Source organism: Neodiprion fabricii, chromosome 1 (genome assembly GCF_021155785.1).
Source record: "Neodiprion fabricii isolate iyNeoFabr1 chromosome 1, iyNeoFabr1.1, whole genome shotgun sequence".
NCBI classification, from domain to species: Eukaryota; Metazoa; Arthropoda; class Insecta; order Hymenoptera; family Diprionidae; genus Neodiprion; species Neodiprion fabricii.
In genome coordinates, this window is record NC_060239.1 from 20,532,322 (window position 1) to 20,557,406 (window position 25,085).

General features: G+C 33.9%; 2 protein-coding genes across 2 annotated transcripts in view; one reads left to right on the forward strand and one right to left on the reverse strand.

The window, feature by feature from the left end:
• Window positions 1-1,333: 1,333 nt before the first annotated feature.
• On the reverse strand, window positions 1,334-1,726 carry LOC124187849 (proteasome assembly chaperone 4). Its single transcript, XM_046580038.1, has one exon. The coding sequence runs from the start codon at window positions 1,724-1,726 to the stop codon at window positions 1,334-1,336; it is 393 nt and encodes a 130-aa protein (XP_046435994.1).
• Window positions 1,727-3,719: 1,993 nt separating this feature from the next.
• LOC124180517 (midasin) overlaps window positions 3,720-25,085 on the forward strand; it is a 120,120-nt gene continuing 98,754 nt past the window's right edge. The window contains exons 1-13 of the mRNA XM_046566144.1: window positions 3,720-3,896; window positions 4,033-4,268; window positions 4,390-4,632; window positions 8,827-9,887; window positions 9,977-11,508; window positions 13,157-13,424; window positions 15,502-15,683; window positions 15,846-16,032; window positions 16,193-16,843; window positions 17,432-17,545; window positions 17,722-18,106; window positions 21,825-22,197; window positions 23,951-24,268. Of these exons, the coding sequence (XP_046422100.1) occupies window positions 3,816-3,896; window positions 4,033-4,268; window positions 4,390-4,632; window positions 8,827-9,887; window positions 9,977-11,508; window positions 13,157-13,424; window positions 15,502-15,683; window positions 15,846-16,032; window positions 16,193-16,843; window positions 17,432-17,545; window positions 17,722-18,106; window positions 21,825-22,197; window positions 23,951-24,268 (5,631 nt within the window). The 5' untranslated portion in view covers window positions 3,720-3,815. The remainder of the gene's footprint in view (window positions 3,897-4,032; window positions 4,269-4,389; window positions 4,633-8,826; window positions 9,888-9,976; window positions 11,509-13,156; window positions 13,425-15,501; window positions 15,684-15,845; window positions 16,033-16,192; window positions 16,844-17,431; window positions 17,546-17,721; window positions 18,107-21,824; window positions 22,198-23,950; window positions 24,269-25,085) is intronic.

Here is a 25,085-nt window from a genome sequence, read left to right on the forward strand (position 1 = left end):
TTGTCTCACCCAATAATGATGCCAAGAAATGTATTCCTGTACCTGAATTACCATGTATTGCACGAATACATTTCTTAGTCCTGCTCCCGCATGAAACAAAAAAGTTTTTGGATATTCTTGTTTGGCATTGCATGTAGAATTGGACTAACTGCAGAATTTTGACATCTGTATGTGCAAGTTTTTGTTAATAGACAACAAGTGTAACATTTTACCTGGTCAATGAGGACTGACTCGAGCATCATCTTCCTCATTCGAAAACAGATAGTCATTCTGACCGATACCATTTTCTTCTAAAATAGTAAAACTTGGAAAGAATTCTCTTTTCTGTGTTTTTTAAAAATATTCATGAGTTATATTTATACTTTATAACGATACAATCACATTCGGAGATAGTAAATGCATACCTCTGAATATTTTCAGGTAGATCGGACTCGTGCATTTAAACCGGTGACATATCAAAAATGGGAAAGGGTCATTTTGACCCAGAGCGTCCTCAATGATCAAAAAGATAGGTAGGTTCTCAAAGGGTAAATGCTCCCTTACTACACTGCACTGGAATAAAAGGGATATAGTAATTGCAATTAATTTTTCACCGTGTGTTCTTGTTTATGTGGAAATATGGAAATAGGCGCGTAAGATATGAAAATGCAAGCCTCGAATGGAAGAACGGCCTTAGTCAACACTTGAGTTAAGTGACGGAGCTCTATGAACTAAATGGCATATAAGAACAAAGAAATTTATAAATGAGTGACATTCTTACACGGTTTGTACATAGAATCTGCCAGGCCTGAGAAAGTTTAAAATAAGTGAGTTAAAGTAAGCTGATTAAAAAACAACGCACAAGTGAAAAATATTTATATATGGTATTCACTGTTTAAGTAACACTTTGGTTTACATGTTTAAAGATAATCAGAAAACGACGAAATATGCTTGAAATTGAGCTTATATAACCAAACGAAATTTTAAATACAAACGAAGGTGTATGTATTTTATTTCTAGGACTCATTACAACTTTTATCAATTTTCACGTACATCACTGATTGCAAATTGAGACACGATTGCAAATCAATTGAGATGCCTACCAAACTTGTTATAATAGAATTATTTCAGACAAAGCAAGAATAAGTATCAATGATATTTTAGGAACGGTAAACATGTTATTAGAAGATGGTCGATTTCCATAACTAAATGAGAATTATTGTTCAACATTTCACTTCCGAAAGTCTTTATTGTTTCATGGATTTTTATCGGATACCATATAACCACTTGATTTACCCAAGTAGTGGCATGATAGAATTTGAGAATTAGTACTGGAAGATATTGGTCAGTTGCTTTATTTCTCAAGAAGGGCAAGGCTATTGCTTATTTCCTGTGAAAGTTTCTTTTCTATTGCTGGTATCGACAACTTGTCAGTCTTGATGTTGAAGCTAATATAAACTGGTTTCCCCAGTTTCGTTGCCAGTCTTGCAGCCATGTTGATGGATGTCGAATCAATAGCAGATCCCATCAGCTTTGTGGAAATTGGTACCTTCTCGTAATCAGAGATCAAAGCTAGGGAAAGGTCGTTCATTACGCTGTCGACAATATCACCAACCCAAATATAGTAGCTGTCTTTCATTTTTATCATCTGACAGCTTATTTTGATGTCACCAACTATAGTCAAGATATTGTGGCATTTAAAACTACACGTCACTAATTCAGGGTCAATGTTTTTCGGTTCGGCCATTGTCCTATCCATCCGTGAAAAAATGTAATATTTTGAAGTACAGAAACTGCTTTTTTACACAAAATTAACCCAGAGGGCACGATGAAACAAACTAAAAAATAAAGAACCTATTTCGAAACGTGTGCTAGCGCATGTAGAGCATTTCGGAACGTTCGAAAAATGTACTGGAACGTTATATGCCAAGTTAACGAAGGAGTTGTCAACAACCATGACACGTCACAAGTCTATAAGGTTAGATTCGACGGTCATGGGTTATGTTATGTTTATTGAGATTGAGTTTGTTTCGCGCTCCGCCAACTATGGCGCTATAGGTTTCTCTCACGGTGCAAGGTCTCTAGATTAGACAAGTCAAGACACGCGTGGGCAAAAAAATTAGTGAGGATGCGCCAAAAGTTTCGTATGACAATGGATGCTTCCATTATTTCTGGTCAATTCCTTTTCCCGGATTGGCCGCTTACAATAGAAATTTGTACACTGAGTCACACTGTGCTCCAAATGTAAAGCACCCGGTGTCGTTTTGATTCCTGACCTGTCACAATGAGTAATAGCATTTTCCACTGGTTGCACTGAGTGTGAACTGAGAGCGCACTAGCGGTAGATTCGTATTTCCAGCGTGTTCCACTGACAGCTCGGGTGCGTGAATTTAGCACTGAGTGCGTAAAATATTGCTCTGAAATCGAGAGTCGTTGTTAAAGTAGTGCAATTATGGCTGCCGATTGTGAAAGAGTCTAAGTAGATGCTGTGACAGCAACTCTTTTATTAGATCTAATTTCATCTTCGTCTAGCAGTGATGATGACTTGCTGGAGCCGAAAGATAGAGGAGAGATTCCCAAAATTTTAAATTTCATAGGAGTAATCCACGGCATGTCCGATATCGAAGTATGGATACATATTTTCTCAGCTCTTAGAGGTTAACTGCTAGGTATATTTCAGGAGATTGGGACAACTTGACTTGCTACTTATTAATTTTTATCTTTTCAGTGGAATTGTCAATTTTTTTTTCCCTTGTATGCTCGTGCCTAACATTTGTGACATTTATTTACAAATACAAAATTACCGTTGCGTTTGTTCAATTGGTTTCTTCATCACTGGCTTGAAAAAACTGACAGTCGCGCAATCGGTCAAGTAACGTCACATTATTTGTGATTTAGGAGAACTGTATAAATGTAGACAGTATGCAATGACTTATTCCTCATGCAAATCACATGGAAACGAGAACTTACAATTTATTAGAGCATCATCAACTGTCACCTGATATAAATTAGGTACGCCATAGTTGAAGTGCTTTTCGCAAATAAAATGATTGAATTTAAGATCTACGCCAAATTCTTTCACAGCAATGGACCACTTCTGAAATATAGGAGGCTGTTTCGTCAGCTCCCAAACATCCGCTTCGACAATCGGGCAAACAACAATTCACCATTTTCTTGTCTTTTGAGTAAACGACAGAAACCCAAACGTCGATCCCGGATTGCCTGTTAACTTTCGTTATTATTGCCCCCACACATTTATTATTGTGCAGATTGATTCAGGCCCTGCTTAAAAAATTCGACACAGACTGTCGGATCTCTGTCGGATTTTTTAAGCAGGGGTGTGATTACAGTTTTATTCTTCTCAAGAAAGCGTACGGAAGAAATTTTATTTAATCTTTGGTCTTTCGATTCATCATGCATTTCATTTTCACTAATATATTGTCGCTATAGTCACATACTTCTATTATACAATTATTTTCTTTTGTCAAATATTGATGTACCCATGTAAACTTCAGCAGCAGATTTGATTTTCCACATGCAAACGTGAAACTTTCGTAAATACTGTCTGCTAGATCGCCGCCGTTATTGTTTACCTCGTCGTCACCGACGCATGAGGCCCCTGTCGGATTTCCGTCGTACTAAGACACAATAATCACAGTGACCGAGGGCCAGTCGGACCACCTCTTATTCTTACACCGTGACTAAAAGCATGTGGCATGCCCACGAGAGATAACCTTTATGTCAGCCGACCGTTGTGGTAATACATTCAACAGTCCTACGCGGTTTGAACAATTACAACATAATACAGAGTGACATTATTTGCCACATGCAGCAATATGATAATCGAAAATTTGCGAATATATTGCAACCGAAATAATAGTTCTAGAGCTGTATTTCATCAATTTATCAAATTGAATGTAAGTACTAAATACTACACTGCTATACAACTCTGGCACTTGATTCTATGTGTATCATTTTAATGCACACGTGTTTAGTTAAACATTTGTGAGATTTACGTGAAAGAAGTTGACGTCCTTATCCATTTATTTGCAGACTCTAAGCAATGCTGAATACGACGATATAATTGAATTATTATGCAAGGAATTGATGAATCCAGGCAACAGTCAGAATGTTGCCGAATGTTTTCCAGACATATTACTGTTACTTATATCAATGGCCATTACTTCTGAAAGCTGCCAACTCTCAAGAAGTAAAGATTGTTATGATACCCACAGGTTAAACTGTGTTGTTCTGGGAAAATTAGTTCACAAGCATCCTGATATTCTTGGGTAAACTTTGACTTGTTTGTGTTATTCGTTATTTTTGCATGAAAGATCGAAGAATGTTCATCCTGTGATTACAAAACTATGATTTAATAATGTTTCAACCTATTTCTTGTATACTTTTCAGTTTCACTTTACATTACTTTGAAAGTAATCCAGCACCGTTTGAGACAATCGCTGTGAATCAAGAAAGAAGTGCAAAAAAGTTTAAGCCAACTAATCTCGAAATCAATATTCCCCGGGTTTCAGATTTTGACATAGTTCTGGCTTCTTATAGCATTCTGCAAAGTGCCCCTCAATATTTCAAGAGAAAATGGAACTGGGCAAAATTTTACAAATATCTAATGAGTGATGAAGAAAATACTAAATGGTAAGCATACAAATACAGCAATTTCTTTTATTTGAACAAGTTTGGAAAATAATTTATCAATTTAAATTTCTTATTCACCTTTAGTATGTGAACAACTTTTGTCAGGTGAAAAAAAAATGATGCGAGTTAACTATACTCTGTGACATTAATTTGAACGCAAACATTATATAAAAATAGGCCATTTCATTCCAATATATAAGTTCTTCATAAATCGTTGAAAACAAATTTTTGGTAACTACAATCGCATCTTGTCATTCTGTAATATGCTGAGTTTGTTTTTTCATCATCTGTGTAGTTGACGAATTCATTTGCCAACAAAGTGAGTTTTAGTTCCTAAGAGTTGGATAAACAATATATGGGGCCTTCCATACCAACTCAACCAACATCTTATCGTTATCTCTTTTGATTTCTTTGCTAATTTTTCATTACATTCTGTAGGACGAAATAGATACTCGGGGTGTCGGGCTATCAGGGAAAACTGGGAATTGCCAGGGAATTTGATATGTCATTGACACTAGACTCCCTGATACTAGATTATTTCTTATTATTTTAATCTTGCATAGTTTTTGAGTTATCAAATTTTCAATTCTCAAAATTTCCATTCTGAACAATTTATGAAGTTTATTCAGAAGAAAATACAATCAACAGTAAAAAATCTACTTTCAATTCTATTTCAAAAAGCTAAACCTGTACCGGCTATCGGAAAAAGGCATCACATTAATGCTGAAAACTACGATATAGTTGACTCGAAAGACTTCAAGAACTATATTATTGTGATATCACGTTCGAAACAGAATTAAATTAGAATTCTGAATGTTCATTGTTGATGAGATCTTTCTGAAATTCCTAGTTCCTTATCTCCACATAAACTAAAAATGATTTGAGTATTCTTTTGCGGCGGATATCCAACTGATGGGATGTCAACTGTTTAGAAAATGAAAAAAATAAGAATCAAAAGAAAGACAGATTATCAGACCCAGTCTAAATTATTTGTTTTTATATTAAGAATATCTGGAAATTAAAAAAAAAAAAATCGACTATTATGCCATGCAATAAATCGTTCCAAATTTGAGGCATAATTTCAAAGTTCTATACATGTTGTACATTTATTGTATATTATTTTTCAAACAGAGTATGTTAGTACTAACAACTTGAGTTCACCTTTAATCCAATTTGTTGTTGCGAAATAGAAGTTGGTTGAATTTATTCGATCTTATAAATCCGTAAATCAATTCGAGGAGCTTCGTGAAGTGAACCGGAAGTGCATCTAGTTGTTCTCACGCGATTTTGCTCGAGCAATAAAATCTGGGAGGGATGTGCTTTTTTCTAACAGCAAAATTCTACTCTTGCGCGTCGAATAAATTCGTAATTAAATTCGAGGAGCTTCGTGAAGTGCATCGAGTTCTCATGCGATTCTGCTCGCGGCTGATTGTTTCAGTCGTCATTTTGCGAGTTTTGTATTCGAAGTTGTATTGTCCATGGTAGGCAGTAGGTGAGTGATTCGCGATGAATAGGAAATAAATAGTTTCAATGCCTAATAATCAATAGCGATTTGTTTCCAATAAATTGCAATATTATTCTGTTCCACATACTTTTTACAAATGTGCTGGCGTCATGTGAGGCTAGCTGGCTCTGATCTGGGAATGAGCTCGGATGGTGTAGGAGAAATTCATTCTTAGCCAAATAATTAGTTATTCACAAAGGATGGACAACTGGGGTGTCAGTGGTTTGATAGCAATTAAATAGCAATAAATTGTGGTATTCTTTAAATATTTATTTAATTTTTTTTTCACCTATGGGTCAGACCAGCTCTATGTTACGCTAGCTGACCCCGATTTTCCGAAAATCGGCTGAAGAAATAAAATCGATTTTAGAGTAATTAATTAGCAATTAAAAAGCAACAAATAGGTAAATCGTCTTTGTGATGGTCTGCTGACATGGCTCTGCCAGCTTTACAGATCTTAAAAAAATTGAGTGGGGTGAGGTTCAGACCTTAATAAAGTTGCTGTCAGCTTTCCTATTCATATTTGGCATTACGAATATTGTAAAATACAATCATTTCTGCGAAGTTGTTGATAATTGAGCAATATTGTTTAAAATGTGCGATTAAAATTCTTTTTTTCACTGTTAACAATGTTGTTTTTACCTCTGTCAACTTTTATTCCACCTCTGCATTTTTATTTTATCATTTCTCTTGTGAATACCCTTTTCATTGAAAAAATGCAGTAATACATGCACGACTGTTTTTACATTTTCAAATATACTTAAAAATGAAAATAAATGTTAATACTCAAACTGTTGGGAAAGACAAGATTAGGGTTTAGCTAATAACCGACTATTTATTACAATGTATATTAATTATTGATTACTCTAGGGATGATTAATTAAAACCTGATTTATTATTGCTTGTCCCATGAGTACCGAGTTGGCTGGTTGTGTTCAAGCTAGGGCATTAGCATTTAGCCAGTCTTTGTATTATCATTGCAATAGGGTCATACTATTGAACAAGGGATGTTACACAAATCTCATTGTTAGCAATCATTAAATTTCCTCGATTTGTTTTAGAAATTCATATTCAATTTTTATCATAAAATTATGGACAGAATTTAATTTTAGCGGTGGAGATCCTGAAGAATTTATTGAAAAACCTTTACCATTGCTTATCAACATTAACAAATAAATATTAACTGGTGCCAAAAAACACTCGCAAATAAGGGAATTTTAAATTACAGTTTTTATGATCAACCAGTAAATAGATGCTAGGTAACGTTTCTAGATTTGCAGATTCACTTCGTGGCTTATGGCTGTATGTTTAATTTCGAGAATTGTTTTGAGAGTAAGGGTAAAGTAACCTTTTTTATGAACTAGAATTGAAAAATAACTTCATGAAATATTCATTACTATGTAATAGACTCTCTACTTTACTAGTAAATATATCATGCCCTTAATGGCGGCAAAACCACTTGAGCACAGTTGATTAAAATCTATACAGAGATTTAGGACTTTTTTGTTATTAATTTGTTGACAAAATCCCGATTTTTATGCTCCAGTCGTTTAGGCAGGATAAAGGGCTACGCTATCTTGCAAAAAATGTAAACGGTATATTTAATTGCTATTTAGCTACTCGAGTTTCACCTCAAAATACATTCCAAATTACCAAAAACCCCAGCTTGGGAAACTACCCTTGGTGTAGTAAAAATATGATATTGTACGAAATATTCTTTATTTCAGTAATTACATGGCCGATATCTACTTCTAGAATTAGTTGGTCTAAAAAAAAATCCACCACGCGATTTTCTTGCTCACCTGCATTTGGCTGAAAACCACCCCTATTGTGATAAAAATACGAAATTATGTGAAATGTCCTTTGTTTCAGCAATTACCACACCTTTAGCGACTGAAAAATAATGAAACGACACGATGTCTATAAATTTACTAGAATTCATAGAAATCATTCGTTTTTTTTATTTTTATGTTAAATGAAAATGTATTGAAGTGGTTTTTCTTCAGAATTGCATGTGGAAGGGGACTGTTACAGCCTTTTTTGCGTTTGAATTACATGGTCTTGGATAATTCGAGATACATACGACAATGTCAATATTGTCTAGGACACCCCCTTAACCCTCATATGCTTGTATCATTTCTAGTGTGTCATGATTTGAAATGTGACAAAAATTCGACAATGAGCATAAAATTCACGCTTTATATATTCTTGAAGCATTTAATTAATATGTAGTTACTTTCTCGAATTTCTAACCTTTAGCGTCGATTTGCCTGCTAACGGTTGAGAAAAATGAAAAATCAAAAAATCTGCAACTACAAGCATCAAATTCGGGCCTGGGATATTCTTGAAGCACTTAATTAGCATTCGATTACTGTGTAATTAATTTTTCAAAAAGTTAGTCGGAAGTGTGTAAGGCATTAATAAATATTACTGTACACAGTACTTCCCTGATCCTAATACTCGCCCTTGGCAGTATACCTATATCATTTCAAGCCATATTTCCATAATCTAATGAAACCGCCAAAGATATTCATTTCAAAATACCACTTGTAATCTGGTAAGAGCGTAATGACAAAATGTGGATGAAAAAAATTGACAGCTGGTATTGCAAGATGTATTCAATAATTTGTGAGATATTATACGTTTAATCATTTTATTTTAATTTTTCTTCAATTTTTTATTTTTTTCAGGATCGCACTCAAGTGTATCGGAATTGTCTTAGAAATGTCTGAGTCTTTAATTAAACAGTGTGCCAAAACGTTCTTAAAAAATATTGAGACATTCCTTCTGGAATGTGATAACGAATTACTAGATCCTATTACATTGACTCCAACATCCGTCACGGAAGTATCTAATATTGTCAAAGATGCAACCTGCATAGCATCAATTGGAGGAATCTTATTGCCAGTGTTGAATCCCAACGATAAAAGGAAACATAGCAGTTTAGTATCCGTACCTTCCATGGAGGATAATCTCAGAAGTATAGCATTGGCTGTAGCTTCGAGAAAATGTATTTGTCTTCAAGGCCCAGTAGGTTGCGGGAAAACAGTCCTGGTCGAATATTTGGCCAAAGTAACAGGACACACATCGTCGGACTTCATTAAAGTTCAACTTGGGGATCAAACAGACTCTAAAATGCTGCTCGGTACTTACAGATGTACAGATATACCAGGGGAATTTGTTTGGCAGCCTGGTGTTCTCACACAAGCAGCAACAGCTGGTAAATGGTTGCTGTTGGAAGACATTGACAGTGCAGCATTAGACGTAGCCAGTGTTTTGAACAGCCTAATAGAAACTGGGACACTTTGCGTGCCTGGACATCAAGATGCAATTCATGTCAGGAGTGATTTCCAGTTATTTCTTACCCAAAGGTTGATCACCACATCAACCGGTGTCTGCAAACAATCATCAGGGGCTTCGAACCTCCTTGAAAAAAATTGGCAACAAATTAACGTCGAACCTTTGTCAAAAACTGAACTCGTTACTATCATTCAAACCCTTTTCCCAGTCTTAAGTACAGTAGCTGGCAGAATGGTAGACGTATTTTTATTATTTTCAATGGGAAATCATCGTTCTGAACTTGGTGCCAAAGAATCCGTGCCAATCAGAACTGGTAGACTCACTTCGACCAGAGATTTAATTAAATGGTGCAATCGAGCTGCTGTCGATTTCATTGTTTCGTCACCTGAATCTGCTCTGAAAGTTTTCCAAGATGCAATTGATATATTTTGCTGTTCTGTACCAGATCAGAGTACGTTTTTATTGATACATATTATTGCAATATTAATTAGTTAGACCATAAATTTGGAGAAAATAATTTCTAGTATTTGCTTGTTACAGGTGAACGATTGTCTTTGGCTATAGCAATTGGAAATAAGCTTGGAATAGTGAAAACAAAAGCAGAATATTTTTGCAACTCTCATAAACCATCCATCAGCCCAAATTCCGACTACATTATTGCTGGGCGTGCAAAGGTTATATGCAAAAAGTCAATAATACCAGACTTTCATCATGCTAAGACGAATTTTTCCTTCACCAGACCTTCCAGTTGTTTGCTGGAAAGAATTACTTGTTGCGTAGCACAAAAGGAGCCTGTGCTTCTCGTAGGAGAAACTGGTACAGGGAAAACAAGCTCAATACAATATTTAGCACAAAGTACAGGACACAAATTGATTGTGATCAATATGAATCAGCAAAGTGAAAGTACCGACCTCTTAGGTGGATATAAACCAGTTGATATCAAGTTTTTAATAACACCGATAAGAGAAGAATTCGAAATGCTGTTTCGTTCCTACTTCGCTATTGAACCCAATAGACAGTTTCTTGATCATATTTCACTTTGTTTTAATCAAAACAAATGGAAAACGTTGGTGAAATTGATGACGCACAGTACTTCAGCTGCTATAAAAAGACTGAATACGACAATTGATGAAAACCAAACCAGTACGACAGAACGGCTGTTGGGAAGAACAGCCGCAACACGCAATTCTAAGAGGCAAAAAAGTGAAGCCGTTGCATCAAGGAAAATTGACTATAGTTCTGAAGCTAAAAACAGCTTGAAAACATTGAAGAAGTGGGAAAGGCTTTCCATAAAATTGATGAAATTGGAATCTCAGGTGAAGACGCAGTTCTCCCTAGCATTTGCGTTTATCGAAGGAAGTTTGATCAAGGCTCTCCAAAAAGGATACTGGGTTTTGCTAGACGAAATAAACTTAGCGAATGCTGAGACTCTTGAGTGCTTATCTGGTTTGTTAGAAGGCTCATGCGGATCACTGTCTCTCATCGAACGTGGAGATAATGAACAAGTTAAAAGACATTCAGACTTCACCCTTTTTGCTTGTATGAATCCTGCAACAGACGTGGGCAAAAAGGAGCTGCCAGTGGGTCTCCGAAACCGTTTCACTGAGTTGTATGTCGATGAACTCACTGAGCAATTCGATTTGCAGCTATTGGTCGAGTGCTATCTCAAAGAATTACTTATTCCTCCATCACAACAAGAAGCGATAGTCAAGTTTTACCTGAACGTCAGGAAAGAAGCTGTTCGTTCCCTGGCTGATGGAACTGCCCGTAAACCACACTACAGTTTGAGAACGCTGTGTCGCGCTTTAAGCGTTGCTGCCTCGAATCCCTGTGGTTCAGTTTTAAGGTCATTGTACGAAGCATTATGTCTTAGCTTTTTAACCCAGCTAGATTATGACTCATATCCAATTGTGCGACAAATGATTATCAAAGCGATACTAAACCCAAAAGAAGTGAAAGCTATCTTGAGCATGCCAATACCAAAACCAAAATGTGCGATAAATGAAGATTATATGAACTTTGAAGGCTATTGGATTGTTAGAGGGGGCTTGAAACCAGAAATACCTTGCAATGTAAGTTAAACCTGCTATCTGTTAAGAAATTTAAAAAAAAAAAAGAGAACTTCCATGAACTCCTCTGTCATAGTCAGATTTTGCAAATTTTGTTTTGAATCTAGTAAAATTGAAAAAATCATTACATAACTTTTGACTTGAGCAACATTTTCCATACAAAGTTTCGAATTCTTTAAAAATCCTTAATGAAATATTTTTACTATGCGCAAAAGTGTATAACAGTTTTACAGTATGCTTTTTAAAATGCATATGTTAAGTACTATTGTCGTTCTTCGAAAAAAATCTCAGTTGAACTGTAACCATGTTATTTAACTGAATATGTATACAAAATCTTTTATCGGAAGTTGAATGAAGTTGAAGTCTGTAACGTGCATGCTGTATTTTTTTGAAAAACTAGACATTTTCCAATGTCCGAACTGTTTGAAATTCAGTAAACCGTACTAAAACAATACGTATTTACAGTTTATAAAATCAACTATGCTTCAAAATCGTTTCTCAGTTGTTCAATAGTGAGATTTCTTCTTCATCTCACTATGCTAAAGTTACTAACTTCAATATTCTGAGATTTCAAACCTTTAAGGGGACACGTCAGTGAAACTAATTCAAAACGATCAAATTAAATAATTATAGAGTATTTCTGATGTGTCGTCTTCTGCATCATAAACATGTGGATTAGGGTGGGCCAAAAAAATCGACTATTTTTTTTTTCACTTTATACTCCGAAAACTTGGTTGGTAGAGACTTCAAAAAGATTCTCTCCAAGTATGAGCTCTTAATTTTAATAGGAAGGTCCCCCGCCTCGCAGTTTTCTATTTTTTTCTTATGGTGAGGAAGAAAAATACATATCTCGGTATCTACTATTTATAAAAAAAAAAATTCGTCTTATATTTTCGTAGGAAATTTAATTCTCTAAAAAAAGGTCTTTTACAATTTTTTTGTATACCTCGCTATTCACAAGTTATTGAAGGTTAAAGTTCTGGTGGTGAAAATTTTTGAAGGTGAAAATTTGTACAAATTTCCCCGAAACTCATGATTTAAATTGGAATTGTTTTAATTATTAACAAAAAACTGTTAAAAATAGTGTGCATTGAACTTTGATGTTGAATATCTTCTGAACGGTTAATTTAATCGACTAATCATAAGAGACCATTATTGTAGAGCAGTAAATTTCCGACACAACCATGAGTTGCGCGTATTATAATGACTTTTTGTTGAAGAGTTATAAAATTCATAAAAAAAAAAAGATATCTATCTTGAAATGATCGAACTTTAACCTTCAATAACTTCTGAACAGTTAGGTATACAAAAAAATTGTAAGATACCTTTTTTTAGAGTATTCAATTTCCTACGAAAATATCAGACGAATTTCTTTTATAAATAGTATATACCGAGATATGTATTTTTCTTCCTCACCATAAGAAAAAAATAGAAAACTGCGAGGCAGAGGACCTTCATATTAAAATTAAGAGCTCATACTTGGAGAGAATGTTTTTGAGGTCTCTACCAACCAAGTTTTTGGAGCATAAAGTGAAAAAAAAATAGTCGATTTTTTGACCCACCCTAATGTGAATCCAATAACATATTCATGCATGATTCGAAAATATGTTTTCTGATTAATTGCATGATAGTTTTGCCTTGTTTTTTACAGTACATTTTGACTGAATCTGTTCGACGAAATCTTAAAGATTTGGTACGCATTGTGTCGATTGGAAAAATGCCAGTATTACTACAGGGTGATACCTCTGTTGGTAAAACTAGTCTAATAACTTATTTAGCCAAAGCATCTGGGCACACTTGTGTCCGAATTAACAATCACGAACATACAGACTTGCAAGAATACGTTGGTAGTTACGCTGCTGATGAGAATGGAAAACTGATTTTTAAAGAAGGAGTATTAGTAGAAGCTCTGCGCAAAGGTTCGTACAGATTATGATCTCAGTTCATGTATAAGGGACGTTCCATACCAACTCGACAAACGTCAGACCCTCACCACTTTCGATTTCTTTGTTAATTTTTTATTACATTCGACGAAGTTGATACTAGGTACTTTCATTTTTTTTTTGAGATTTTTATCTTATTAGGTTTTGAGACATGAAATTTTTGATTCTGTCAATTTTCGATCCAAATAATATTTTCAATTGAATGTAACTTCCGAACATCAGATTGAATTATCCGAATTAAAAACTTGGATTGTTCGTATTAAAATCTACGTTTTAAAGAGAAGTACTCAAAAAATGGGTGCCATCTTTAGAACTACGATATCGTGCTTAAAAATTGAAAAACGGTTTCTCAAAAGGTATGACGTACTTAATTTTATTAAAAAAATTGCGCATTTTAGCGCTAGAATGAAGCTGTCTTACATTGAAAGAATTTTTTTTGAACGTTCTAATGATTGATATTTTATTTATTAAATATCCGCCCAGTTGGGTGCTCAAATCAATTTTGTTCAGGTTTGGATGAGGTAAAAAACTAAGAACTTCGAAAAAATCTCATTGACAATGCAAAATATTGAGAATTCCAATTTGTTTCAAATGAGACATTCCAGTGTTATAGTTCTTAAAGTCTTTCGAGTTAGAGTAATCCTAATACAAACTGTATCCTAATTTTATGAATATGAATTTTTGTGAAAAATATTTCAAAAAAGAAACGGCAAAAAATCTGTTGTCGACTTTATTTCAGAAAGTAAAACCTGTATCTGCTATCCAAAAAATTCATCTCGTTATTCCTCTTAAACTATGACGTAAACTATCGTAAGGATTCCTCTAACTTGAAAGACTTTGAGAATGTAGGGAACATAGCGATTCTGAAATCGTTTGGGTGCTAATCTTCAGGGATTGCTTCGCAACCTCTCCCAGAACTTTCTGATTGTAAGTATATTGTGTTACATGTTAACTGATGGTTGTATATGCATTGCTCGTGTCATTTGTATTAAATAACGAATAATAAAAAAAAAAACAACTTATACAATCTAAGTTAATGGACGATTCAACTTCATAGATTTTTGAATTTTTCAATTAGTTTGTTTATTTTCAACTTAAGTTATCAGTTTCTCGATTTAAAATTTCTGTTTTCAAGATGGTCAATATTTTTACAGCTCAATCTGCCCCCTGGCCACTTACTTTAAAGCAATCCGTGGGTTTCAGAAAAGTTGGTTGGTATGGTTGAGAACCACAACTTCGTAATGTGACATTCGAAATAGAATTAAATTGCGATTTTGAATATTCTGCATTGTTGATGAGTTTCTTTTTGAAGTTCCTAGTACCTTACTTTATCGAAATATGATTCGAGTATCTTACTGCAGGGGATATTTGATAAATGGAATATCAATCACTTGAGAATTCAAAAAAACATTTTAGTGAAATAAAATTGCCATTAATGAAGCTAGCCTAAACTGGTCGTTTTTATGCTAAGAATTTGTTTAAATTTATCGATAACATAAGAAAATTCGTAGCTTTTGAAAATTTGTTTTGTCAATTTTCATGCATGATTTCGTAGTTCTAAGGACGTTCCACATTTTTGGAGTATCCTTTTTAAGCACATGCATTTCTATACGAACAATTTTAATATTCAAGTTTGATGATCCCATCTGACTTTCAGAAGTATAGTCAATTGAAAACATTATTCAGAACGAAGATTGTCAAAAAATTTCAAAATTTCAGATCCCAAAAGAAGGATGATTCAGTAATCTTTGAAAAAATAACTACTAACCTACACTTTGTCCTAAATAATCCATTGAAAAATCAGTGATGAAATCAAAAGTGGTGAATGTTGGAAGTTTGTTGAGTTGGTATAGAATGCCACAAATTTCTGGTAGATTTTTTTAGAGTCAATTAACTTATTCCTCATGCAATATTCATTTAGTTTGAAGTTTAATGTGCACCAATAGTCAAAGTTCTTTATTGTAAATGCAACTGTTTAGCTATATATAGAATTAATAAATTCCATTGAATTGACTTTCTATTTTTATTATGCTGTATTAATTTTTTTTTTAAGGTTTTTGGATTATTCTCGACGAGCTTAATTTAGCACCCAGTGATGTTCTTGAAGCTTTGAACAGAGTTTTGGATGACAATCGTGAAATCTTCATTCCCGAAACACAACAGACTGTTAAAGCGCATCCGAATTTCATGCTATTTGCCACACAAAATCCACCTGGTCTCTACGGTGGCCGGAAGGTGAAAAATCTTATATAGTTTTTGTTACTGTTTTCCTCCTCGAATATGTAAAATCAGGATTTAAAGTAATGTTCAGAGATAAAACAGGCTGAGAAAGAGAATATTGTCATTGGTAATCTAATATGCCATCATCTTACTTTACTTAAAAATTTGTATCCCCAGGTTTTATCTAGAGCATTTCGGAACAGATTTGTTGAGCTACATTTTAATGATATACCTCCTAATGAGTTGCAAATTATTTTACACGAAAGATGCAGTATGCCTGACTCATATTGCAAGCAAATAATAAACGTTATGACAGATCTACAAATCCGACGTAAGAGTACTGCAGCTTTTGCAGGCAAACAAGGTTCGTCTGAACATTTCATGACAATAACAAATTATCCGACTAAAAGTATCCATTGATTCTTAATTGAATGCTTCTACGAGTCACTTCGTAACTTTAAACATTCCGTTCAAAAATGTAAGTTTTTGTAATGATTTTCATTTCAAAATTTAAATACTTACAGGGTTCATAACACTCCGAGATTTATTCCGTTGGGGTGAACGGTATAGATTGGCACCAGATGTAAAAAATCGTTTATATGATTGGAGTCAACATTTGGCAGATGAGGGGTACCTAGTTCTTGGAGCAAAGGTACGAAAACCTGAAGAAGCCAATGAAATTAGAGAAGTTATAAAGAAGCATTTGAAGAGAGATGTTAATCCAAATACGCTTTTCACTTTGGACGAAAATACATCCTCTGTGACAAAATTTGTACTCGATAAAGTAATCAATAAGGGTCGTCAAATGTTTCCACATATAGTATGGACTTACCATATGCGCCGACTGGCAGTTTTGGTTGGCAAGGCTTGTCAATTTAAGGAGCCAGTTCTTTTGGTAGGAGAAACTGGTGGTGGAAAAACTACAATATGCCAAGTAATAGCTGTGGCAAGTTCGCAGAAATTGTGTACAGTTAATTGTCACATGCACACTGAATCATCAGACTTTATCGGAAGCCTCAGACCAGTCAGAAATCATAGTGACCTCGATAATCTGAAACTTTTTGAATGGGTTGATGGTCCACTCATACAAGCAATGACGAGCGGTGATCTGTTTCTAGCAGATGAAATTTCATTGGCAGATGACAGTGTGCTCGAAAGGTTAAACTCGCTACTAGGTATGTACACAATATCAAGCTGTGACTAAAAATAAGAAAGACCTGGAAACAGACATTCTGGTTCGTTTTATATTCTAAATTTGAAAAAAGTGTCTCGACTGATTCAGATGGGACATTGGGATGAGAAATCATGTACCGAGTGAAGATGAAAATTCTGAAAACTTGCAAAATCTAAGTTTTAACCATTCATATTGCGTGAAATGCTAAAATTGTCAACATGAAATGTTAAAATATGTAAACTTTGGTTGATTATATTCAGACTTACACTGAATATTTCTTACCATCCTTATTCTATCTTGTTTCCTAATGAAAGGTTGAATGTCAGCACGAAATTAGTATTTATTAAGTCATTGACATTACTTTAAGACACAATGGATTTCTTTTTCAACTAAAATTGGTCATGTTTCTGATGACCCTACCGCTTCTACCACAAATATGCAAGCGCTTCATAGAGCCATTAAGTTACCAAGGCTGAAATACAATATCCTGGTTGTGTCTGGAGTCAATAATTAAAGCTTCTTGGATTTCCTTACCAATTTCATTTCTGTTCATTCGAATTTAAGGCGACAACATGAAATTTTTTTACAGAACCCGAACGTAGTCTTCTGTTGACTGAGAGGGGTGTGGATACAGAAAAAGAAGGTCAAATAGGAGATCAGGATAATCACACTATTGTTGCTCATGCAAATTTTCACTTCATTGGTAAGCAGAAAATTGGTCTTACAATCAGTTATAATTCATCACATATCCATACTTCATGAATATTAGCGTAATATGACTGATGATGATTTTCATGTGGACAAAATTGTATCCAACGATTGTAAATTCTTGTTTAGTCACACTAATCAAATCTCATACAATGTGAATATTTATTTCAGGGACTATGAACCCAGGTGGTGATTATGGAAAGAAAGAATTATCGCCGGCATTGAGAAATCGTTTTACGGAAATTTGGTGCGAAGGGTGTTCAGAGAGAAATGATTTGCAAGCTATTATCGAACACAATCTAGTCGTCAATTGGAGTGTTGAAAAGAATGCAATTGCTACTGGAATGCTCGACTTTGTTGATTGGTTAACAGCTTCGGAAATCGGAAGGAGATTCACTGTTAGCATACGCGACATTCTTACTTGGGTTGATTTTATCAATGTTTCTACTAACAAGCGAAATAAGTTGTCAAGATTGGACATAGCCGACGCTTATTACCACGGAGCACTTTTAACTTATGTCGATAGTGTTGGGTCAGGCTTGACGGGAATGGAAAGGTACCTGATATTCATATGTATCATTATTAGAACTTCTGTGAAACTAATCTTGAATGATATCCATTATTAGAGTCATTTTCATTTGATTCGAGTTACAAGATCTAACAATAATCTAATCTGTTAATGCAATTTCCTTGTATATTAGAATATTGTTGGCTGTTTTTAAATAAGCGAAGGATGGATAAGGAAGCATAGGTGATTGGTAAGACAGACCAAGAAAATTGTTGGGTCATATAAATTGAGTAGTAGGATTGAGGGAGCTAAGAGCAAGCCAGTAGACAAGGAAATGATGAGAGATACGTGGGCATTCGCCTAGGCATGTCAGCCAGTGTAGAACGTGTAGAATACTTTGCAATGTCTAATGAATGGTTTTTCTTTTGTGTTCGTAATACAATTCTCGTGGAAAGCAAATCTTTTGAAAACAATATTCAATTGCGCTTCGTTTCGTCAAGTTTCCTTTACAGGAGTTGAATAGGAAGTTCGTCGTCACATCAACTTTGTAAATGAAGTTCCTGAAAAATAACTTTCATGACTGCTTTCAAAATTGAATGCAGATTATTTTCTTATCAAAAATTGAAATCAAATTTTAATGAAAACAGATAAAACAGAATTATACTTAAAATTTCATCACATTTCGTTGTGTGTCGAGGAGGTTTCAATGGAAATTTTATTAAAACTACCTACCTCTTTTTGCACAAATGCACCGAAAAACAAGATATTTTGGGATATTTGGAGAGGCAATATTTGAAAAAGTTTCATACTGATGGGCTTAGAAACTGACATCTCAGTGGTTATAGATTCTGAACAAATTAGAGAAACACTAATCAAGATATCGACAATTTGAGAAAAGATTTCAAAATTATATTTTGAAAAGGCTTAAATTTGTTTTTCAGATCAATCACATCCGACTTTGGTGATTTTGAGCTCATTTTTGTCACTAACTAGATCCTGAAAAATTATTTAAAAAACATCCAAGAAACCGTAAATTATCGTACAGTTTTAATACGTAAATGTAATTATTGACAAAGATCTGTTGTACAGTATTTACACAATCTACTTTTATTCACTCTGGTGATAACAATTCGTAATTATTTATTTCAGGTAAGCGCTAAAAATCTATTTGGTAGTGTTATATAACTTAGCTGGCTTAACTGGTTAAAACGGTTTGTATATTTCATCAGCTGTTTCTACTTACGGCTAGTTAACTGGGTAAGTAATTTTCACCGAGTAAGCCAGTGACACTATACAGCACTATTATTTTGATCAGAAAATGAGCCCAAAAACATTAAAATCTGATTATAAATGCCAGAGTTTAAGTTTTTTGTATCATATAATAAGGATGTTGTTATACTCATGTCAACTATCTTTGGAAAAATGATAACATTAGAGATTATCTCAAAAATCAGTTTTCTCTTTTCCTATCTTTTAATTTGAACGAAATGGCCTATTCGTCCTTAAGGGGATTCCCAACCTTCATTTCTCCCTATATTAAGCAACAATGTCCCAGAGCTGAAACTTTTTTAATACAGAATATTTTTTATGCAGAATTCAACTATCGAAAAATAAAAAATGAAACATTTGTGGTAAGATCTGTTTAATTTATCTTTCATCGAAAAAAATTGGGTATCGCAAAATCCATACGGTTGATTTTTCAAAATCGAATTTACAATACGTACAAAGTTTTTCAAATTTTTAAATTAATTTTTGTCATTGTTGATGTATTTTTTTTTACCTTTGAAATATTGTTTTTTCACTTGAAAAATATACTGTTTAATGACTGCCTACTCATGTAGCCCGTAAGACTCGTTATATATTGATATCTAAACCCTATTGCTACAGTCAAACATTGTCATAAATCTTATATGCAGATGGCATTTTGAATATTGTATGCATAAGAAGGATGAATTTCAGGAAAAAAATCAGTATTGAAATTGATGATACATGTTTTATAATATCTAATTTATATATATGAATATTCTAACGCCGCTGATTGAGTTGTGGTTCTTTACCAATCTCCAAAACGTCTGTGCTTGCTCCACACGTGGACTCGACTTTCATTTGAGTGGTACAATTAATATTTCTCTTATCTCTTTTGCACTAAATTTTCAAATTACGAAACATGCTTTCTTTTTGCGGGCATTTATACGACTGACTGGTGTGATACAGGTAGATGAAGTACAGTAAACGCGAATGTATATAATACGCAATTATTCCGGTTTGACCGCGGAGGTACTAACGATGCTTCAATGTCATGTTTTGAATGTTTGATCAAAAATACCAAAAATTAATTTAAAAATTTGAGAATTTCTATGGGTTGTACATTCGATTTCGAAAAATCAATCGTATAGATTTTGCGGTATCTCACTTTTCCGATGAAAAATAAATGAGACAAACCTTAATACAAACGTTTCATTTTTTATTTTCTGATGGTTGAATTCCACATAAAAAGTGCCCCATGTATGAAAAGTTTCAGCTCTGGGACATCGTGGCTTCATATAGCTGGAAATGAAGGTTGGGGATCCCCTTAAAACATTAGATATACTAGTTCGAAGATTAATGAAGAAATCTTTTTTCAATTTGGATTGCCAATCTTTTGTCAAAGTGCTCAATGTTAAGGGCTGTAAGTCAGGATGAATTCTTCAATGATCACTTGAGGGTGAATTTTGAAACAATTTTCCTGTGAGTTAGAAGATTAGGAATATTTTATCCAATCGATTTTTTACAGCAACCTAACAGAAAGACACATTGAGGATTTGTGCTGATTTGCTTTCTACAGTTATACTTGAAAGAAGTAAAAGTGACATATTTAGAGTATGTACTACATTGTTCCTGAGAATTGTTCTTTAAATTGAGAATGAATTTTCTACAGTGATATAAATTTGGCCAGAATAAATGATATCTACTAACGCGATCCGTTGTATTCTATGTTTCTGCATACAAAGTAAAATTGTATTCACCAGATACTGGCAGTACGTTTGATGAAAAAAAAAAAAGAAATCAAGTAGTTATTGAAAGAAGGAAATAAAAGACTGGCGTAGTCATAAAAGTAATGTTAGATTCTTTAAGATATAGTCGCTACTGTTGTTGACCCATTTCATCATACAAGGTTTTACAAACAATCTAAAGCACAGTACAAACTCACTACCTGCAAACGCAAGTTAGGACATTTCAGAGGATCTTAATAATATCTGAGGTCAAATATCATCGATTTCGGCACTTTTACACTAACTGTATTTGTAAATTTTTATTTGTAAATGCCTTCACATTGCAGCTTCATATGTTTTTTTTTCAATCTTAGTCAATCAATTGTATTGAAAAACAATACGTACTTTTTCTAATTCTTCAATAATTGGTTAACTAGATATAATCATTAAATAGTCAATAATTTGATCCTTAAACAGATACATTTTGAAACACATGCCTAAAAATATTGTGAAACGATCCAAATTATAGGTTTTTTGCTCAAACTTGGTAGTTATAAATTCGGAAAGGTATTTCAAGGGCTCAGTCCATTTCCTAAATAGTTCAGATGATATTGAGTTTCGTATCAACAGAGTGAAAATTTTATTAATAATCTAAAAACAGGAGAAAACTGCATAACTCTAAAAAAAAGTTGCACAAGTATCTGTCAATATATTATTTATGTTGTTTAATTCTAATACATTTAAAAGATATTTGAAAATGTAATATGTAAATGCAAATAATTTTTCTTTTTCAGTACGAGGAAGCTTAAGGACTTCAAAGACAGCTGTCGGCAATTTTTAATAGCACAAATTGCAAACGTACTAAAATCGAGACTATCTATCGACTCGTCCTTGGAAACTGATGAAATAGTAGCTGATAATAGCGAGAATGGGTTTGGGATTAAGCCATTTTTTATTCCAAGAGGACCTGCTTCACCAAGCAACGAGTTATTTACTTTTACTGCTCCGACAACTGGTTTAAACACTGTAATGTTACTGCGAAGTTTACAGCTGAGTAAACCCCTGCTTTTGGAAGGCAGTCCTGGAGTTGGAAAAACCAGTCTAGTTTCAGCCCTTGCCAACATTTCGGGTCATAAATTGGTCCGTATAAATTTGAGTGAACAAACTGTGAGTAAAATTTCTTACTACGTCATACAATATTTTATATGCTTAAAAGCGTCGTTTATTATGACGACGGACGAAAGTGGGGGAGGCTTTACACTTTATTTAATTTTTCCATCAAAACATTGTATTAGAAATTCCAACTATTATGGAAAAAATTTCAAAGGTCTGAACAAGGTTTCAAAGGTTTGGTTTCTGCATGTGAAATTTTGGTTTCTCCTACGTTACAAATAAGGGAAAAAATAATTTTCTGATCAAAGTTTGCTTTTGTAGAAACGAGAGCAATTTTTAAAATTTTCAAGAAAAACGACTGATTTTTATATTTTTTTTATAATTGTATTTTAAATTACGATCAGAAAAGTTTTTGCGGAACATCAAAATCTTTTTTATTCAAGAATTGTGATAAATAATTATAATATGCAATTTGCAATTGGGATAATCAAAGTGCTACCATCTATTGCTCATAAAATGAATTAAAATATTTAAAACGTATTTATCGACGTAAATCAGACAAAAGCAAACTTTAAAAGCTAAAAATGGATATTTAAGTGTTTTTCGATGTCTGGAATCAGAATTCAAGCATTAGACCGAAATCCAAAAAAAAATTTTTTTTCTCGGTCGGTATTCTTGATTAAAATTTTGTCAACACTGTTAGGAAATAATACATGTTTTTTCCACTTACAAACGTGGAATCCCCTGTAAGGTATATGCAGTCTTGAGTATGTGCTACCTCGTCAATCAGTTACGTGATATAGTTTTTAAGGGCATTGAAGTTAGTAATATTACTGTTAAGAAATATTTTTCAAACGTCACTGTTTCACAACTTGATAGTGACTAAAGGACTCGAGTTTGCCAAATATGAGTATCTTTTGCTTTATTAGAGTTTACTGGACTTCAGGTAATCCTTAAGTTACGAAATATCTATTTTTCGTGAACATACGTCAAAATAGTAACGTTGAAAATCTCAACCTCATAATTCTTATGCCATTGTATGTAATAGAATATTTATCATAATTCTGTATAAAGTTTTTGTGCCAGCAACGTCTCCATTATTCAGTGTTGCACCAAAGTAGTGCGTTTTACTTAATTGGCAATGCTTTGCTTACTTGTAACTTGCATGATATACGTGGTAATCTAAAACTGCTACAAAAGATTTGAATATAAGGGAATACAACGTACAATATACTACTCATCCGTTATATTGAATTTTCTGAGATTTACGTAATGTGTAGGAACTTCAATTTTCTTTCCCACTGTTACTCATTCTCGACTGTGTTTTTTAAGCCGTGCATTAATACAGTACTTTTAGATTGGCAATGTGTATTGTTTCACTGGCAGGTGGTCTCCCGAAATGTAATATTCTGCTAAAACCTGCAGTTAATTACTCAATTTTACTTTGAACCCTTATATTTCCAGATCATTCACAATATCCTACAATCGAAAGCAATATACTTACAATACATTATTGGAAGCAAGATATATGAACATCAGTCTGACTAAAGTCCTTGTCTTGATTTTTGAATGAATAGCCATGTAAAGCGGGTTACCGACAATTCTATTTACTTTACTAATCGTTAAGTATAATGAGGTGGAACAAAAAGTTCACCAGACGTGGATCTTTGGAACATGTACATTTGAGAGAGTATTAGATTGCTTAATTTTCTTGACAGTTTAAAATTTAAATTTAAATAAAAAACAGTTCAATGACATGAGAATAATTGAATATATAGATATCTAATTGTAAAATCACATTTTGCAGGACGTGTCCGACTTATTTGGGGCTGACCTACCAGTCGAGGGTGGAAAAGGAGGTGAATTTGTTTGGAAAGACGGGCCGTTTCTTCAGGCCTTAAGAGCCGGTCACTGGATATTGTTAGACGAATTGAATTTGGCTTCTCAGTCCGTGCTGGAGGGTCTGAATGCTTGCTTGGATCACCGCGGTGAATTGTATGTACCGGAATTAGGAAGGACCTTTATTGTGAAACCGGGAACTAAGCTATTTGCTTGCCAAAATCCTTTGAGACAGGGTGGAGCAAGAAGAGGTCTTCCTAAATCATTCCTAAATCGTTTCACCCAAGTGAGTGCTAAATTTAAGATCATACGTAAATCTTAAACGGTGTACTGATTTGAGCATTATTGCACATACAACTAGCTTACATTTTTAAACGCTCTGCTCAGTAGGCCAATTAAAATTTCTTCATGAATTGACACTGTTTGCATGTTAAAATTGAACGTATTAATTAAAGCGAATCAACTTATCGCACGATACTTTGATTAGTTTCAAGCTATGGCTTGAGACATTATTATTCCGCTCCACCAGGTTGTACCTCCATGAAATATGAGCAAAAACAACTTGTATATTCGGTTTATTCGCATCCTCTGCTACGAATCCCAAGTAATTTGAAATTCACAATATCATGCTGAAAACATTGAGCTTGATTGTTGATAAACGAATAAATAAATGGTCGCTAGGATATCGGTTTTTAATTTGAAATTGCTTCAAAATGGCAGAATATCAAGTATATTTTTTTATTTCTCACATTGGTATGAATAAATATTTCTTTTTTCAAAACTGCACTGATATTGACCTTAATCAAGAAATTGCAACACTGAATTGATTGTAGAAAGATTTATTCTTTACCTCAGTAATGATGAATAATGTTTCTTGGATATCAAAGTCACTGAGACAATACAAAAATTGTTGACGATTCGCCTGAGCAGGGTCCCTTCTCAGTTAATTGAGTGTTGTTTCAGTGAATTTGTGAAAAAAGTTTTTTAACCAAAATAAGCCAGCGTTAAGTGAAATTGAATGAGCGTACTAAATGTTTTATCATTTCAAAGCAATTTGTTAAGAAACATCGATACCTTAGCTCTTATCTATAATCTTACTATTC

Bases quoted from the DNA above. Each gene is read 5' to 3' on its own strand.
- LOC124187849 (XM_046580038.1), bottom strand. From the start codon at position 1,726: ATGGCCGAACCGAAAAACATTGACCCTGAATTAGTGACGTGTAGTTTT.